General features: G+C 40.9%; 1 protein-coding gene and 1 long non-coding RNA gene across 6 annotated transcripts in view; both read right to left on the bottom strand.

The window, feature by feature from the left end:
• CNKSR2 (connector enhancer of kinase suppressor of Ras 2) overlaps window positions 1-20,234 on the bottom strand; it is a 240,891-nt gene that overhangs the window by 127,365 nt on the left and 93,292 nt on the right. For 2 of the 5 annotated variants that reach the window (XM_081909171.1, XM_081909172.1), the window contains exon 1: window positions 5,101-6,124. The exons of 1 other annotated variant lie outside the window; for it this stretch is intronic. In XM_081909171.1, the coding sequence (XP_081765297.1) occupies window positions 5,101-5,164 (64 nt within the window). In that variant the 5' untranslated portion in view covers window positions 5,165-6,124. Of the gene's footprint in view, window positions 1-5,100; window positions 6,126-20,234 lie in introns of those variants that run through there. 2 more of the 5 variants (XM_081909169.1, XM_081909173.1) reach the window with 2 other exon arrangements.
• On the bottom strand, window positions 14,562-18,828 carry LOC309368883. The gene is made up of 3 exons (XR_014167947.1): window positions 18,737-18,828; window positions 15,774-16,407; window positions 14,562-15,522 (listed from the first exon to the last, which is right to left on the bottom strand). It is a non-coding gene; the product is annotated as an uncharacterized lncRNA (long non-coding RNA).

Here is a 20,234-nt window from a genome sequence, read left to right as displayed (position 1 = left end):
TCAGGACATGAAGGAGGGGCATAGGAAGAAGAAATTCTGCTGCATGAACAGAACCTGCTTACTCAGAGTTGCAGGCAACTCATAGATAACGGATCACACTTCCTCCTTCTCATCAATTCAATTTAGTAATAATAAATGAGGTTCTTCTCGGTAGGAGAGGGGCTGCAGGACTTAGTGCAAGATCCTCCATGCTGCAACCTGGAAGCCTTGAATAGCTTGAAAGGAAGCTCCCTGGATCTGCAGTCCTTTCTCAAGACACTGCACCACAGCCCAAAGAGTCCCCATTGTCATTAAAGGCCTGCAGTATATTCCAGAAATGTCACAGCAGAAGAAGTCGCAAAATAATTCTTATGTATTATTGTAATATATTTATAATATTAGGACATCTCACAGTGCTTTTTCCACATAAGGTTTATGTTGTAAGAATTCAAATAATGTACACTGCTGCATATTAGATCTAATCAGAAGTCAGATAAACAAACTTTTAATAACAGATATTATATGAGCTTGTGTAGCCAGGAAATTATAAAGCTGCGTGGCATAAGGCTATATTAAAATTCATTACAATGGTATGCCCTGGCTTAAGTTATACCTTTGAAGCCAACAACAAAATTTACACATGAGTAGATCTGCTAGGTGGCAGCACTCCCAATTATCCTGCCTTCCACCTGAACTAGCAGCTGTGAGCCTTTCTCAGACAAATGATCTACCATGACAGAGACCAGGGTTTCTACAAATGAAAAGATTAAATGTTTCTATAATGTTTGTTCATATGTAAACTTTTCCTGCAGTCCTCCTGTGACAGGACATAAGATTTGGTTCTTCTGCTTCTCCTCCCCATATTTTCAATATATATAGTACTAGCAGAAGCCTCAGGGTACATGGAAATGGGAATAGAGAAAAACTACAGCTGTAAACACAGAAAGAAAACCAAAGGTTTTTGTCACACAATGGCATGCCCCATGCAAGAATAATGCTTATTTTATTTTAGCTAAACACATTTCTTAATGAGCAAGTGCGCTTTTTGGTATTCATAAAAACAGACTCTGGTGAGGAAAAACAATGAAGTCATAATATAGGATACTTCCAAGCATGTTAATGTTATTGAAAACTCGTTTGCGCACATAAGTGAGTTTGGGCTACTATTATCTTCTCTTCCTAAGTCCATTAAGTGTGAAGCGGATATACCAGTAAAGAAAAAACTGGAAAATAGCTAATTGATTTTCTTTTAGAAACACAAACAGCAGTTTTTTTAAACAGGGAAACCAGTCACTAGTACTACACAAAGTTAGAAGTATAGGCTTGCAACTTCTGCTTTATTAGTCAAAATATTCAGACCTCAGTCCTATACCTAATGATCTGAAAGTAAACCACACTGAACTTAATTCTAAGTAGGATTTATCTAAAATAAAGACCCAGAAACCCAACAGCAACAACCCCCACAACAAAAAAATCCCCCAAACAACACCCCAGGGATCTTGAGGCAAGTCACAACCATTTAAAATGCAAAAAGCAAATGATAATTCCCAATCCATCTGTTTAATGTTGCAAAGAACATGGCTATGTTGTCCCATGCATTATATGCACAATATGCACATACACAACCAATTCAGAAACCAAATGTTCTAAGTAGGCATCAACTGAATGGTAATGAAGTGAACTAGCTTCATTGATTCCAATAGAATAAGGTCAAAGTATTAGACCTTCCATTTTTCTGAAGCATTTTACCATAATACTGTCTACTGTTTTGCAGTTTTGCTGAACAGCAAATCATTGCCCTGTTTTGGGAACCGTGTATATAGTTAATAAGCATTATTAAACAGGCTTACATAACTATTTATGGAAATACTTAAAAGAGTTAAATAACTAAGACCATATGCCTCAAGTTTTAAGGAGGATGAAATTGCCATGCATTATCAAGGTAAAGAAGTCTGAGAAATAATGCCCACAGCATAGCAGTTCTTCATAAATCAGTCATTCAATTGCACAAGCTTCACAGATATATCTGATACTAGCTAGATTTATTCACGCTACAAGCTAGGATTAGAGAACTCCAGTTTTCATACTTGGGATTTTATAGAATAAATATGAAAACTGGAGTTATCTCTAATACATGAAAGCCTTTCCTGTAACCCACATTCATATGTTCATATTGTTTTTACACTGGGAAGGCAAACAAGCAGAAAGACGGTAAGTATAGTCAAAAGCAATGCCAGTATAAACAATGTCTCTTAAAATATGGGCTATTTATGCTAAAAGCTCAAAGTATATCCTTGGGTGCTCAGGATAAGCAAGCAAAATTTCATATTCTGTGATACATTTCACAATGAAATATTGATTTCCAATGCTTCATTCAGAAGCTCCATGTTTGGAAAATGACATGGGATGTTTTTAAAAAAGGATATTACTGCACCTACAAAAAACCACCACCACCACCACCACTGTACACACAATTGTCCTTTTATAATACTTATCACATCTTGGAGCCTTCAAGGATATGTTACAAAATGAAACTGTAGCTAAACCAATGCTATATCTATTGAGACACATTGTGTAGAATGTTGATGCAATATTTTTTACACGTGATTTTAAAAAATCTAAACCACCTAGAGTTTTCATTTTAAAATAAAGAGAAATACAAACATCTTTCTTGGGCTTCATTCATGCCCAGAATTATGTATCAGTAAATAAGAGATTGCAACTGCATGGAAAATTGCAGACCTGGAAATTAATTATTTAAAAACCAAAACTACATCTTCCAAACCAGGGTCTTGATAAAGAAAACAACTAACTGCAAAGTGTTTTAGTGTTTCAAACAGAACAGGTGTACTAATGCTCATTCTCACAGAATGTGGTGATCTCATTTACCAAAACAGGACAATTAAATGCTAAGTGAGCTATGATACCATGCAGGATAAGAGAGGTTTCTAGTCTCTGGGCACCATACAGCCAAAGTTAAGCACTTTCTGGTTGTGCTGCTTTCAAAGGGCCAGAGTTAAGCACATGCTTGGGGTTGTGATCCTAATCACACATTTCCTGAGAGTAAATCCTATTTAATAAACTGGAAATTACTTCAGAGAAAATAATGTACTGGAAACATGTACTGAATCAGGCTGAAAAGCTCCCACTGAAATCAATGAGGTTTAAGTATATATTCCCTGCCAAGCCACTACCAAACAGTGAGTAAGCAAAATACTAAATGGCAAGAAACTGCCTGTTTCAAGAGTGAAACAGGCTTTCCTCGAAAAGTAGAGGAACATATCTACTGAAAGAGATAGGCGTACATTTGACAACAGCGGCTACTAAGCTTACAGTGCAATTCTATGCATGTTTAAGCAGACTTAAGTTCACAGCATTCAACAGAGCTAGAGTGTGTTTAAGAGTGGGCCACAGATGGACCTCAGCTGTTTCAGTCAAGCAGCAGCTGGATGTAACGAAGAGATGAGGCACAATTTCTCATTTTATCCCATGTAAAAATAAAAAATGTCAGTTTCCTCAAAGTTACAACCCACAAATAAAGCAATGGCTTTAACTAGTGGGTAAATAGCAGGACTGATCATCTAAGCCCACATCCTCAAAAAAAGCTCAGTTTCTGATGCTATCAATAATAATAAAAAATGATGCTAGGAGTGGACAATGGACTGACAATTGCTAGTGGAGGAAAGCTAGAGGGGGCAGACTAAAAGAAATCTCATTCCAACCTCACAAGTGATGCCAGCAGGGCTATAGGGCAACTAGGGAATGACAAAAAGCTGCTGAAAGTGAGTGCTACAGCAGCTCAGCTGCTATTGTGGAGTAGAATTAAATGACAGCCTGGAGCCCCTCAGGTGCTCCTCGCTTCGCTTCAAGGGAAACAAGTGGAATGCTTAGGAGCAGGAGTCATTCCATGTACCATTTTAAAAGGACACCAGACTGTCACTCTCTATGAGATGCAAGCACCCCATGAAATACTAGGTTCTCCTTTCACCCTCCTTCCTCCGGTAGCTTTGTTTCACAGCGCACATGCTTCCCATGACATGTGATGCTGCCACCTTCCCAGCCCTCTGACCCGGAGATCAGCTTTGCAAGGTCTCACACGCCCATGCAGGGCTGCCGTTCCAGCTGCTCCTTCCCTTGCCAGGTCACGCCGACACCAGAGCCACTGTTCCTCAAGCATGCTGGCGCTGTTATTGCAGCCCCTCTCCTCAAGAGGCACTGCTGCGTCTTGGCACCTGCTCTCCACTATCTCCCTTGTCATCCTCCTCCATCACCGCCCCTCGCCCCATGGCCAGGATTGTTTTAGCATTCCTCCACAGTTCGAGATGGCCTCTTGGCCATTCTGGGTCGCTGGCTCGCATTTCGTCAAGTGCTCCAAGTGGAAGGCATATTTACAAACAGCCACAGGGTATTATTATTACGCTTATTAAACGCCCTTAGCCTTCCTTTTCCAAATTAACCTCCTTGGGTTGTTGTTGCTTTTTAAATTGCTATTCCGTCTGGCGATCGGGGCTTTTAATCTATCTTTGCTAAAAGTTTTTTGGGGTTTTTTTAAGCCACTCCAATCTCAGCTCGTCGCCTAACCGGGGGAACGAGGGGTCGGTATCCTAACTGCCCAAGAACTAAGTACCGTAAATGAATGGGAGGCTGGAAGATGTAGCTCGAGGCAACTGCATGCCTCGGATGAGGTCAGAAGTGGCTGTCCGGGCGCTACACTGCAGGCCACCGCAGTGAGCAGCGGAGCCCAAGCCCTGGGCGACACGAAAGCGCGAGATGAGGCTGGGAAGGCGCGGTGGGTGCCTTCCTCCATTCGCCCCGCGAGACAGCAAACAGCACCTGCCAAGCGGCGCCTCGAGTCCCCGGGGACATGAAGAAAAGCAAAACATAAAAACGAATGGCTAACCCAGAAAGCTAGCTCGAGCCGAGCTGCTGTCTCTGTGTGCGTCTAACGTCGAGAACCTGCTTAAGACATCCAGCCAGTTTTTCCAACATTCAACTCTCCCACGACTCTCCAACATGCGAGGGGAAGGCAAGCCACGCCGTTCCCTCAGAGGAAGGGGAGGCCGGGGGGCACCCAGCCACCTCCCCCCGCCGCCGCCCCCGAGCTCCGGGCTCGCTCTTTACCTTTCATCCAGTCCACCACTTGGCTCGGGGTCCATTTACTGACAGGTTCCATAATGAGCGCCATGGGGAAAACTTTGCGAGAAGTGGTGTCTCCTCCTCAGGAACCGCGAAAAGAAAGGCGGGTGGCGGGTCCGGCTGGCCTAGGAGCCGCGGTAGAGTTGGGGGTTTTGAGGGGTTGTGGGGGTCGTATTTCAGCTTCTTGCCGGTTAAGGCGCGAAACGGCGGAGAGTGGAGAAAGCAGCAGCAGCAGCAGCCCGGCTGCCTGGGGAAAGAAAAAAAATCCTCGCCTTCCTCTGGCGGCTCGTCTCCTCTCGCTTGTGTGTGAGCGGGTCTGTGTGGCGCGCGGGCGCGCGCGTGTGCGTATCGGCGCCTCTGGGGGCTTTCAGTTCATGTTGCCTCCTCAGCAGGGAGCGGGAGAAGAGGGCTGCTGCTCCCGCACGCTCCGACGCCTCCTGCCTGCCGCCCCCTCTGACCTGCGGGCGAGAGGCGGCGGCGGCGGCTGCCGCTCCAGGATGCTGGGGGACGTTGTCCGGCGCTGCTCCCGAGCACCGAGGGCGCCAAGGCTTAATGGAGCGGCGGCGGCAGCAGCGACGCCGGGAGCCCCGCGCTCTCGCCGCGTTTGTTCCCAGAGCTGTTCCCTCGCGGAGCTGCACGCTTGCCGCGCGTTTTCTTTCTCTGTCTCTCTCTCCCCTCGCAGCCCCCACCTCCCTCACACTGGCGGAAATGACGAGAGTTCAGAGCCGAAAATATCTGAAGTCAAGCGGCCCCCTGAGCGCCCTGGGGAGGGGGCTGCATGTGGGACTTGCAAGCGGGGATTCGAGCGCCCGGAGAGAGATGCCCTCCTCGCGCTGCTATGGAGTCCGAGGGAGTGAAAGGGAGCGTAGGAGCGCGCGCCCGCGCGCATCCCCTCCCGCGCGGAAGGGGGGAGGAGCGCGCGAAGACTCCCTGCTCCGAAGCAGCGCGAGGCCTCGGCGGTAGGTGCAGCACCTGCCTGGCGGAGCGAGGCGCCTGCTTATCCCTCCAGCGTTTCCTGACTTTAAAGCTCTTCCCAGGGGAACGGAGGAGGGAATTACCATGAGGTTATGATGCATACATTACTGAGGGGGAGGAAATCCAGCGGGGTGGGGAGAGAGGATTAGGTATTTCTGTGTGGGCTAGGAAGGTAATTGCTGAGAAAAGCCCTTGGCTCAGGGTGGGGAGGGGGATAGGAACATCATTTTTTATTAGGATGATTCTATTTCACATACTTTAGATCAGCATTCGGAGGCTGTCAGAATAAATGGACCTCCAAAGGAATGGTTATTTCCTTATTTGGCTGCTCAATGTACAGTATGTGATGGATGGCACAGAACAATAAATGCTGTTATCTTTAAATTGCTCTGATTCCAGAAATCACATCTTTCCCTGTATTAAGAACTCCCTTTCAGGCATGCGTGGCCCCCTGGGAGGGGAATATCTTTCTGGACAGGCCTTCTTGCTATTATTCAACAATAATTCAGTTCCAGCAGCATGCCAGGTGCTATACAGATCACTGAATTGCATTGCTTATTGAAAAGTCTACAGAATTCATGGGCGTTTGAGCTTCCCTGGTCAAAAAATGCATTTATGCAGAAGTAAGCCTCATCGATTTTGTGAAATTGACTCCTGTAAGTGTTCATATAGGATCAAAGATAAAGGGATAAGATAAGGTTTGATCAAGGATGAAGGAAGACGGGGCAGTGAAGGGTGAAACCGATAGTAATTGAAGGTGGTCTGGGTAAGCATGAAGGTTACGGAAGTTCAGTGCTGAGACTTGGATAAGTTGCAATGTTGCTGCAGCAACAGAGGGAGATGCTACAGTGGTTTGCAAAGGAGGTAGGAAGAGTGGAGTGGCAAAGCAGAGGGTGAAAAGGTCAGATGCTGGGAGAAGTAAACGAGGCCCAGTAATAGCTTACAGGGAGAACAAAATGTGAGAAAGGTGATGAGAAGAAAAAGAAAGCAGATGGGGCAGAAAAGCAAGGGCATTATAAATGTAAATACAGTTAGAAGATGATACAGAAAGGTGACATTCTCTCACCTATCCTAATTACTGCTCTTCCTCATTCTTCACACAATGTATGGCTACCAAGGCGTGTTTAGAAGGCAACATAGAAAACACAGCACCGGCTACTTTTAGCCCTGTATGTGAAGAAGCACCAAGATGGCCTCCACTGTGAGGAGCAAAGCTAGGACCTAACTTCTAGGCTGATAAATTATCATGTTTTATTATCACCATTTGGATTCAGGTCAGAAACAACAGAAAAAAAATGATGGCCACTCTCCAGCTGAAGGTTCTTGTGACTAATATGATAATAAATCACACTGACCACAGTAGAATTGACTCCTGAGTAAACATGCAGAGAGTTGTGCTGGCAATCATTCTGAAGGCAATGGACCTTCAGTAACAATTAAGTTGTTCCAGTGGTTTCAGCGGAACATACCCATTGTGGCTTTTATATATTTTTATTGTTTATGTTTATATGTTATAAATAATAAAGGAAGTGCCTTTAGCTAAATTAATGACAACATGTTTGAAGAATAATTGCTGTTCTGCTAGTATGTTAATATAGATTTATATTGCCCAGAAAATAACATGGAACACTTTCTCCCCTACGTATTTTATATATTAAATATAATATTTACCTGTACACATGATGGTACTGTTAAGGTGGAAAGAACCCCAAGGCAGAATTGGAAAGGAGGCAGATTTAGGTTCTGATGAAATAAATTAGCTGATGAAATTAACAAGGCAAGTGAGGGATTCTATGCCTGGGTACAATGGTGTAAATTCATCACTTGGTAAGATATTGGTAAGAGAATTCTCTCCCAAAACAAGTGTGTAATTTTTTTTATCTCTTGTATGAGTTTATGTATGCCCATCACTCCATCTCAAAAATAAAATATAGACAGTGGTAGATTGTGTAATGTGAATTGCACGCCATCCCTTGTATGGTTGTACAAATACTATTTTGGTCAACTCTTAGTTAGCTTTTAGCTCTGTTCCTGTGTGAAAAGTTAGGTATGTTTGTACAGGAATTAAAATGGCTGCTGATAATTGAGTACATGCCACCATTTCTTAATCTTTTCTTCTTTAAAGCTGAGAAGTGGGATTAGCCCAGAACAAAATGTAACTGTTAATACATATGACTCATGTTTTCTGCTCAACATTTTGATATAAAGAGGATAGAAAAATACTCTGTGTATATCTATGCAAGATGGCTTAAAAAGCAAATAAAGAGCCTAACATTTTAGCACAGAATTTCAGGCAGGAAGATTCTGTATCGTTTGTCCGGACATCCCTAAGCCATATCCAGATGGTCAATGGCCATAGGGCCAGCCCTACCACTATGCAAGATGGAGCAGCTGCCCTGAAGACAGCTTTGGGGCATGCTGGAAAGACAGCAAGCTACCAGTTCTTTAGCTTACTGTTCCTTTTTTTATCGGGGGTAGGGGGTTGTGGATTTCATGTCTCATGAGTCCTGTGTAATGCCCTACATAGCAATAGCATGATATCCATTCTGCATTTAATGAATGGCAACAGAAAACTGTGCTGCCATGGTGATGGTATCTTGCTATGGAAGAGGAGGTTTAACCATATTTGTGATTTGCTCCCCTACCCTTGCTTTTAGAGGAGCTATGTGTACTCTATTACTTGAGAAATCCGCGCTGTATAAAGAGGAAATTTGGAAAGAGACTGAAACTGAGTAGCCTCAGAGCAAAGTATCAGAAGCTTCTCAGCTTGAAACTAGCCAGTTTCAGTGTCCATAGGAGTTCCATCATTACAGATTGAGTGCTGGTTATAGGGTAGGGTCGCTGTGTTTGTTTCATGTAAGCTGTTAGCAGTCATGGAAGATCTTTCATGCCATCAGTTATTTCACGGCACTGTCCGGTATGTGCCTGTGATGCATGTAGAACTCCTTACCAGCAAGCACAGTATGACAATGATTCCACTCTTTGGGTGGTGCAAATGCATAAAATGCATTGCTTCTGGACTGCTGGGAATGTGCAACATTCTTGAAATAGAGGCATATCCCTGAGGGAAGATTGTTCTATTCCATTCTGGGGGGAAATGCTCTTCTCTTTTGAGTGCAGCATCTTCAAAACAGAAGAACTTCCTTAAGGGAAGACAGTTATATCCCATCCAACAAATGAGCACAGCTGCACATTTTTCCTCTGTAAACTGATACGGCTCCTTTACATTCTCATAGCCACATTTATGGCAAAACACTGACACCGATGATATCCCGGCCAAATGGAAAAATACATTTGTTGAAATTGAATTTTATTCATTATCTTACCGTGTCCTGTGCTTTACATTTACCCCCCCCCAAAAAAAATTAGTGCTAGCTAATAAATCTGGACATACTTATTTTTGTTGCAAATGATAAACATAGTTTCATTGTTTTCAGACACAGAAAAACAAATCAAAAATCAAAAGCTGAAATGCAGGCCTCTCTGTGCAGTGTAAGATGTACTGAAGCCCATTGAAATCAATTTGAGGGGTCGGATTTAGTCAGAGGACCAGATTAAGAAGTGGCCACACCTCCGTGGGTTACTTTGACAAGTGACACCAGACATTCATTCAGTCATTCATTTATAAGTATGTATATACCACTTGATATTTCAAAAACATGGTGTCGGGCCCAAAAAAAGCAAGTGTGGTTCACCCAAAATAGCCACACTAGATCCATGGTCTGAAGGTTCCCCATCACTGGCTTAGGCAGTTTAGGACTAAGCTAACTGTTAATGCTGTAAATTAGCTTTCAAAAACGAAATGTAGACATATTTGGTTATCCTGCTTATTTTGTTTCTGTGCACAATTGTACCATGATTTCACTGGCTTTTTTTTTTTAAAGCACCTCCTCAACATGGGAGAGTTAAGTCAGCACCAATGGAAATCCTTTGATGGCTAATAGCATTTCTTTGTAAACGTATGAAGTGGGTCTAAATTCATCAAAGGAAGGGAAGATCAAAACCAGGAGAGGAGGAGAAACAACTATGCATCTACCCACCTCGCCTGGGATCCAGCGCCTGTTACAGTTCAGACAGCTCACTCCACCCACAGCGTCTGAAGAATCAGATGTTGCTCTTCCATTTTAGCTTTTCTTTCCTTTGTTTTGTATATGGGAAGGCTGCAGCTTTATATTTTCATCTGTGGTGTGGTACAAGCTGGAGAAAACATAGGTTTAACCAAACAAATGATGTTCTGAATCAGGGGGGAAACGGATGACAACTGTTCGTCATTAGATATGCAAAGTTCTTTTACTTGACAACAATATTTCTTTAACAAATATTGTCTTTTTGGCTATATCTTAAATATAAGAAAATATAGTGAGTTGTAAACATGCTTGTCAGTTGAATCTTTTAATCATGATAACATTTTAACAGCGCTCCTGTTGTATAATCTGAAACACAAATCATTGGCCTCCATAAATTTGTTAATAATTGAAAGCATGTAGGGTTTCATTAAGGCTATTAAGAGATTAAGAGGACTTTCCTAAGCAGAGCTTGGTACAATCAAGTCTATTGATTTCAGCGAGTTTAGAGAGCATCCTAAGTCTGCAAAAGATTAAGATGTTCAGCCATTTCAAAGACTTCAACCACTTTTAGCAACATTATATCATTTTAAGTAGTTTTTTAAAAAAAGATGTGAGATTTGCCACAAAGGGGGGGGGGAAATCTCTTTATTTTTGTATAGGATTTTGATACAGAAATAAAGAATGCAGAAATCTTACTGGGTTGCCCACTGTCAACATAAAAATCATTGTTGCATCTTTTAAAAACCCAGTTCAGGCACTTAGTGTCTTACCCTGCTACTTTGTCTCTTCCCCTTCATCTTCCTCTTTCAGATGCTGTAAGGTAAAACTAAAAATCCTGACGAGAGAGGTTAGTGGCTGTAGGTAGTGGCAATAGCAACCAGTTGATCCAACAGGGTCTCAGTGCTGAAAGTTGAGGGTGTTGAAAGTCAAGGGTAAAAGTCCAATGATGTAGGTTGAGCAGGGACCAATGATAATGATTATGGATGTAGTTGATCAGAAAGTCACATCAGATAACACCGGGTGATATTCAACAAACCTATCCCATCAGCAGAAGGGTTTCTACTTGTGCAAAAGGACTTTTCCCCTCTCCTCTGCCCACACCCTCCCCAAATCTGCTCCAGAGGGCTGGTAAGCACCTAGAACAAACTTTGGTGGGTGCAGGAAAGGGGGAGAATATTGTGCTGTGCAAGCAGAAATTCTTGTGCTGACGGGACATTCACTTAGTGCTACATTGGATTCCACCCATAGTCTTAAGCCATATCTGGCTGAACAGGACCAAAGTAGGGTCTAAGGCTAGGTAGTGCTGATAGGCTTTTCAAACACAGATCTGCTTTTTAAACCTACTCCAGCTTTCTGGATGCCCTCCCCACAATATTACACCAGTGATCTATTTTTTAAATAAAACAATTAGATTCTTGTGCACAGTATTAACCTTTTCACTGCTGTCCATGAGGATCTCTGGATTGGAATAAACAGACATTCAAAATGATTTTAGCAGGAGTGATACCTCACTTCTGGGCCTTCTAATGCCCTTGTTTGGGGATATGATCCACTTGGCTGTTCTGGGCACTGGCCCAAAAGGCAAGAAATGAAGGTTCTAGCAGCTGCTATTAGAATTCTAGCTCAGACTCGGATCTAGAGAGAAACACAACCCTTGTTTGGATCATTCCAAACAGTGGATCATTCAAATAGTGCTGATACCCACCTAATACATTGGTTCCACTCACACTTTGAGAACCTAGGGCCCAAGCTGCAGCTGAATCAGAAAGATCTCTTTCCTGAACAGCAGAAAAGCTGGACTTCTGTATACATACTTGGCTAACCTGAGCACATCACTGTCAATATCACCAATTACCATATGTCTTTCCCATACTTCCCAGTCCTCTGTCACTGATTCTAAAATGTAGACTATAATTTAGTCCTTGTGTACCTTTTTGCATTTCCAAGGAGAGAGCGTGATCCTTATTACCAGCAAGTATAAAAAGAAATCTTGCAAATTTCTGACTCTCACTGTGTTAAATGCAGTGTTTATTCAAAATGACATCACCCTGAAAGGTAAATTCATTGAGGAAAAACCCACATAAACAGCATGTGAAGCTATACTTTCAAGGGGACAAAAAAGAGTGGAGGTGGAGGTAGGTTCATTTTTGCATCTACATTTTTAATAAGAGCAAATTTATATACAAATGTCCAATAAATTTTCTAAAAATCCCAAGGAAATTATTATGCATTTAAATTCTTTTTCTGTGTAAAGATATCCATATATGTATCCATATCTGCTGTATTATTTAAATCCCAGCACTAATTATTTATGGTACATTTTCATGTCACTATGACAAGATGCAAAATTGCTGCTGGGAAGAATGAGTCCAGAACTGAAAATGTAATAAAAACTGGGACTTAACAAGGATAGGGACACCAAAGCTTTAAGGGTGTTTTTCTTTAAAAAAATAAAAAAAATAATTTGAATATTCAGGTTCTATGTCTAAATATGGTTAATAAAAAAAAGGACATGACTAAATTAAGCCTATTAATTTCCATGGGTTTACTATGAGTAAAGGTTAGTTGATTAGCATCCCTGCTCTAAAAGCATAGTGTGTGTAGAGTGTAATAAAAGTAAGTAAAGGGTTGGGATGTGTGTTGAAAATCTGAAGTTTGTGTGTGTTCTCTTGTGAGATTTAAATTGCTTTGAACTGCATTAGCCACTTCTTCACACAAGTAATGAATCATGGAAGTGCATCCATTGCTGCAAGCAACTTTATTTGAAATCTCTGGTCCTTTCTAGTAAAATGTATGCTTTAAGGAAGAGGGTAATCATCATGCAGATCCGTGCAGATTGATGTAAGGAATTTATTACAGCCTTACATTTATCACTAGATGAGTGTACACATGCTCTGCAGAAAATGAATCCTGCCTTCACAGGTGTTTTGAGGTTCTGGCTGTTTGAAAAGAACTGGCAGTCTAATTGCAGTTATATTGTATTAGATCCCATGTTGCTGTATGTCATGCTGCGAAAACACAGTTGCTGCAAAGAGTTTTATAGAAGCTGATGACATTCAAACTTCTGTGAGATCAGAATTAAACCATTAGATTTAATGAGACTTTGTACTTGATGGCATCCCATTAAACTGGGGAGAGCTGAGCAACCTGGATGCAATAAAGCAAAATTATTTTTCTATTGTTTGTTTATTGTATCAGATCCAAGATTTCAGCAGCCAATATAGCTTAATAGATTCTCATCACAGCATCTGCTATGTCAAGACTTCACAGGTGGAGGCCTCTATTAGGCAATTAGGCTGAATACAGGGGACTCATCCATTTTACATGCATTCATGAAGCCCTAGTAAAATAATACAAATAGCACCTCTCTGCCAATGCAAGCTCAATAGCCTACATCTGTGTTGTTGCATGAAGCCCATTTTAAATGATTTTCACATGGGGGGGGGGTAAACATATAGCATAAATTATTTTTAATGTACTTTTCCCTATACAGCAAAGAAATTGTTTTTGTTTGTTTTTTAGTATAAAGTTTTAAAGCATATAGTTTCCATATACCTTGCAAGCACTTTGAGAAAACATAAAACACAGCCTATTAGTAACAGAATGAATAGGGCAATTGTGTACTTCAGGCCTTAGAAATAACAGGCGTTGAGCTTTGATGCTTGTTTGATCTCAATAAAATAAATTGGCCAGACATGACAGAAGTTGTGAGGCTGAGTCTGCAAGTCATTAACACACATCCTTATTCTCTGTAAAATAGTAAGGCATTTAGCTACTATATTCCTTTTGAAGGGCATCTCATTTCTACCCTATCTAGTTATGGTTACACTTCGTTCTATCTTTTGCCAGCAATACACAATTCCATGGTTAGCTTCCAGAGCCTTGAGCCATTAGCAAGATTCCATGCTCATTCATTGGCTGGCTTTGATCTATAAAGCCTTAAACAGCTCAGGACCACAATACATCTCCCCACATGAACCAATCTGGACCCTGCAACCATAATCTGTCATTGACTGGCTGGATGCAGAGGAGTGGTGGCAGCCGCCAGTTTGGGAACCCCCCGAGGGAGTACCCATGGGAAGACATCTCAGAGCCAGCAGATTGGTTATGGGATGACAATTAGTGGCCAGAGGGAAAAGAGGGAGGACGAGCAGACTGCGAAGAGAAAGGGTCCTACGCAGTGAGTGTAACAAGTTTTAGTGAGCAGGAAGTGTCGGGGGCAGAGAACAGTTCAGATTGAGGCAGAAGAGGGGCTGGAGAGGTGTGGGGCCAGGAGACGGAGAAGCAGGATGCTGTGGCCCACAGTCGTTACAGCAGCATGCTCACAGAGTTGCATTTTAAGCACATTAATCTGAAACCCACCATTTTCTCTCATGTCTCTTGGTCATGGCATTCTCGTTTCTATCTGTCATAATCCATTTCCATCACCAGTGATCCCCACTTCATTCTGAAGCAGGAAAAGCAAGATGAAATCCAGATCAGTTTCACCAATGCCACATTTGTGTGTGTGTGTTTTAATTATGAAAGAAGGCCAAAGAAGAAGGAGCCATCTGAGGAGTGCCTTGGCAAAGCCATCAGACTGGCCCTAGGATGCTGGTGCACCACTCGACATAATCAGGCAGGAAGGTGGAGTGAACCATCTCAGGTGGAGCACTGGCTACATCCAGACCTACTGAGCTTCACAAAGGTGGCAGCTTTGTGTGTCTTCAGCCTGTACTGTTGGTTGTACCATCTGATGAGACAAACTGATGTAGCTCAGTTCTAGCTAAACCTGGATAGACTTTTGAGGCAAGTGGGGGGAAAGCACAACCTGACACAAAGTGCTTTCCTCTGCCTAGATGGGGGGGGGACACTTCTGATTCGCAATGGAAAATGCAGTTTTCTACTAGCAATAGTTTCTACTGAAAATATGCTGGAAAATGACATTTACGTTAAAAGTAGGTCTATGATACAAATATAAACAATTCCAAACCACAAGATGAAAGAAGAGAGGTGGGGGAGAGAGACAGACAGACACACACACACACACAGAGAGAGAGCTGTTTCCCACAGTCACTGATGATTGTATCAGAACTGTCCAGACCTAGTGATTATACAAATCTGATAATGAAGTGTTTCCATGTCTTGTTGCTCATGTATTTGATCATGATGTCCAACTCACAATACACTAGCACTGCAACAAAGATGAACAAGCCACATATAATGAAATACTGAGTTGTGAGTATTTTCCCTTCATACACATGAACCAAACATACATTAGGGGTGGGGGTTGGAGTGAGATAAGGCAGCAACTAACTCTGAAAGCAAGAAACAGTTTCGAAAGTTTTCCCTCACACATTTTAGTGATAGAGGCTGTAGTAAAAAACTCTATACAGTGGTACTTCGGGTTAAGTACCTAATTCGTTCCAGAGGTCCGTGGTCCATACTTAACCTGAAACTGTACTTAACCTGAAGAACCACTTTAGCTAATGGGGCCTCCTGCTGCCGCCGCACCGCCGGAGCACGAGTTCTGTTCTCATCCTGAAGCAAAGTTCTTAACCTGAAGCACTATTTCTGGATTAGCAGAGTCTGTAACCTGAAGCGTATGTAACCTGAAGCGTATGTAACATGAGGTACCACTGTACCCAGAAACTTAGTATTCCAGAGTTCTTTAGACACAGATCTATGCACAACCACTAAGGAAGATCATATGCTGGTTTGTGGGTAAGCTGATTCCTGAGGGGTTATGCATCCACTTTCAGCTCAACACTTGCACAGACTGGTGCTCCACCTTTGGCTTTTCTAAATTACAATCTTTATGATTTATCATGCCATTAAAGTACCTTTAGCCAAAAAGATTAGAAGTAATATGTATCCATTCAAATGAACAGGATTCTATGTATGTAGCAGGTACTATTAAACAATTTTAATGTCAGCCATTGCTACTTTTGTGTGTCTGATATTGGGTTTGAGAATAATTACTGAAGTAAAAGAAACCCAGAAGTGCTTTTGTGCAGTAGTTCGTACTTCAACATTGAAAATATCATCCGTGCCATACAGCTTTCGGGCAAACCTTGGAACCACATCCGAACTTCCTCTAATTGGTTAAGTACAAAGCCAGCTTTGCAATGCTCACAGAATTTGTGGCGTCAGCTTGATCTGATGAGGCTCAAATATTAAGTTTAAGATGGTACTGATGTTCAAGTATTGAACTGCTTTCATCATATTTCTATGTAAAGGAGAGGTGGGGGGAGAAGGCTGGAGGGCAGTCCTACAAGGAAAGGAGCAGGCAAAGGGGGCGGGGGAGATTAAAAAGGGAAATCAAGAAGAATGCCTAATGCATATGTGTATTTTTTATGCTTTTCTATAAAAGCGCTTCTCTGATCCTCTGAAAATGTCATATAACTGCAATATTACCATGCAGGCTCATTATTAAATATGTTCCCTTTAGATTACTGCCATAGGTTAACACCAGTTTAGAAGATTTGCTTATCTCCTAGCTCAGAGAAAAGGAAACCTTGCCTCCTTCAAGGCCAATGTAATGGGTGCGCAGGGGATTGTCTGTCAGAGACAGCTAGGGGTGATTTGCCTTCTTCCCTAAGGAGTCTGGATGTGTCATCTTTGCAATTCTCCATCTGGCAGGAGAGAAGTCTGGAGGTTACATATCCTTGAATTCGCTTCTGCTGACCTGAATTGCTCCATACATTCTCCGCCTGTACTTGTGCTGGGGTTGCACAATTGGCGTATATATGTCTTTACATGATTGTATTTGTCTTATGCATTCAGTGTCACACTGCTGCTAGTACACTCCAGCTGTAATTTAGCATCAATATGCCAATTATTTGCACAAAATGTATTGTATGTTGCCATAGGACCCTCCGTGCTTGTGCCATTCACATTGTACAAGATGACATCGCATTCCCTCAAACTATGTTCTCAGTTCATTTCCCCTACTCCTTTATTTTTCGTATCTGTGTGAAGAGGTGGTTTTGATATGACACCCTACTAATGAATACAACCTGAGAGTTTTTCTGCATTAAATCAATCAGCATAATGAGGTGGTATTGGCTACTTAAATCCCCTTCAAATAATTTTGTGAACATTTGTGCCCATATGCTTAACCTTTTATTTGAATATTATTTAAAATGAGTTATCTCAACATTTTATAACAACATGTTTTTGTATAGCTAGCTCTTTTCTTAATCAGCACAGTGGTTTTTTGTTGTTGCTGCTGTTCATTCATTTATAAACTGGACTGTATCACTGGCTGACTTATTAAGAATCTGAATACTTCATGAGACAACAGTTCATTAAAAAAAAAATTTAAAAAAATGTTACATTGGTGGTTGCATGCTGTGTTATCTTTTCTTAAACCTGTTGTTTTAAGTGTTGTGCACTGTACACACAGTGCTTAAAATAAAATAATAGATCTTCAGCCAGAGTGAGCTGCTGTGATCAGTTGCATCAAGTTCCCCATAATCAATGAAGGGGATTAAAAAGTCCAGGCTGAAGTGCCTTCTGAAGCTTTTAGCAACTCACTCTGCAAATCTGGAAGGACAGGGTTTTTAAAGCAGAATCTGTTACTGTACAGTAAACTGGAAAATGCAGGTGTACTTTTGCTTTTATGAGAGAGTATGTGATCCCAAGCACTGAATGTGTTGGTTCACTTTATGCTTTGTTAGACATATTCAATCCTTTTACGAAGCAATATACAAAGTAAGCATGGTCTTCATTTACAGGATCCCAGATAGCAAACTTCATTAGAAGGATACCAGAAGAGCAACAGAAGAATCTTTTGGGTGAAACCAAGGGCTTGCTTAGTTTAGCATTTGGTTTCCATAGTGGTTCACCAGATATTGATGTGAAGCCCACAAACAAAATATGCAATGATAATAATAATTTTATTTATACCCTGCCTATCTGGCTGGGTTTCCCCAGCCATGTGGCTTCCAGCATGTATACTTTTGACCAATTAAATATTATTGTTTAACATTTTGTACTTACCAAGATTTCTGCTTTAAAAATAAACTGTTTTTCTATATATCTCAAAGACATGAAATGTATCATTGGTGTACAGTTTATACTTCAGTATGGAGATTTTAATGAATGAACAGAGAGTCTGAAAAATACTATTTTATTAGTGTTATAGCCCATCTACATCGCAGCTAAACTGCATTTAATAGAATGTGAGCTGATTTCGCTCTATTGACTTTAGCTGAACTAAACTGCCTTAAAGTACTTCAGCTTAATTGGATTGTGGATCAGAATGATGCCTGCAATTCTACTGCAACTTTTTTTGTCTGTTCAGAGAACATTGTGCAGTGTTTCCAGTGTGTCCACATGTGATCATTGCCAGAGTTTACAAGCTCAGTTTGAATTAAACTCTTATGACCTGCCAATGTTTTGATTAATTTGATATCAGCATATGACTTGATTTAACAAGACACTCAGTACACTTGACAATCTGTGCTACAAGACATTGCCAATTATATACTGACATTCTTGTTTCCATCACAGTGTGCTCTTCGTATCTACTTGTAACGTTAAATACTTGAACCTTTGAACAGATGCACCCATTTCAAAAATTGCTGAAGATGTACCCTTAAAATGCATAAATTTGACTCTGCTATCTTCACTCATTTATCGTATAATGTTCCAGGCACTCTCTTTACCTATCCTTAGGGATTGTGCTAAGGGGAGAATGGTGGAAATGTGACAGAAATAGAGCTACTGCAAGAAACATCTCAGTTTAAATTTCAACAGCATATTATGCTTCAAAGTACTATACTTTGCCAGAACCAACTTTTCTGACCATCTATTTTTGAATGCAATGTTTATAAAAATGCATAAAAAATCTGACTTTAAGAAACAAACATTCTGTGTCTGGTACAAGCTATATAATGGAATGAAGATAAGAGTTTTGATGTTTCTCTTTGTAGTTGCCTACAGCTTTGAGCTTAATCTAATTTTAAAACTGTAAGAATCTTTACTGAAGATTCTGAGTATTCTTTGCTTCTTTTTAAAGAACAAATTTGTCTCTTTTATTTATTTATTTATTTGAGAAAGCTAAGCATATGGTTTACTTGTCTGAATTCAAATACATACTGTATTTGCCTGCATGCCCGTTTTGTATTTCATTATTCTGTATCACAACATGGTAAACTTGAAAAAAACAAAGCAAAATGAAATTAATATGTGCTAAAGTGGTAAACTTGGGGGGGAAAGCAAAATAAAATCAATATGTGCTAAGGTGCCTAAAAATAAGCCCATTTAATTCTGTCTAATTTAGCATCATTGTATGTATATTTCCCCTTTTTCAAATTCTAAAAATGGTAAGCAGATTACTATTCTTTGTATAAGCACGTGCCTACATCCATAAAAATATACTTTATTGTAGTCAAATAATATAATGTATTACATAACCCAGTGGCTTGATAGCAAAATGAATAATGCAACATTTATTTCATTCCAAGATAGGTCAAGGCCAAAAAGCCCCCATCATAGCTAGTTAGGTGTTTTGAATTTAATAAATTATAAGACCAGCTCCTTATAATATTCTCCTAAATTATACTGCTCCTTCATACATCTGCAAATACATGGTTTTAAACAGCTACATTCCTGTATTCCAAGAACTAATCTGATCTAGTCATTAGCATTAGTATGTTATAATATGTTAAGGAAACGATTAGAGATGACAACAATCATCTAGTCTAACAACTGAGACAAACATTAGGACACCATTGATCCTGTTTCACCTAAAGTATTCAAGTATTAGTTTCACCTAAAGTATTCACACAGTTAAACAAAAAAGCTAGTTACTTTCCTCCATGTTATTATACGTTTGTTCAACCTAGAGTAAAAACATCACGAAGTCTACTCATAAATCAAAATAGAACATCTGCAAAGCTAAGCAGGGTCTGGTATGGTTTCAAATTGGAGGGGGAACTACATGTTGAGATAGCTGCATTGAAGGGGGTTGGACTAGATGACCCTTGTGGTTCCCTTCCAACTCTACAATTATATAATTACATTATTCTATGAATACATATATGTATTTACCTTATGACCAAACTATGCTTCAGTCTTTCTTTACTGAGC

Source organism: Podarcis melisellensis (genome assembly GCF_964234715.1).
Source record: "Podarcis melisellensis genome assembly, chromosome: 4".
Taxonomy (NCBI): domain Eukaryota; kingdom Metazoa; phylum Chordata; class Lepidosauria; order Squamata; family Lacertidae; genus Podarcis; species Podarcis melisellensis.
This window is presented reverse-complemented; position numbering and strand designations above follow the sequence as displayed.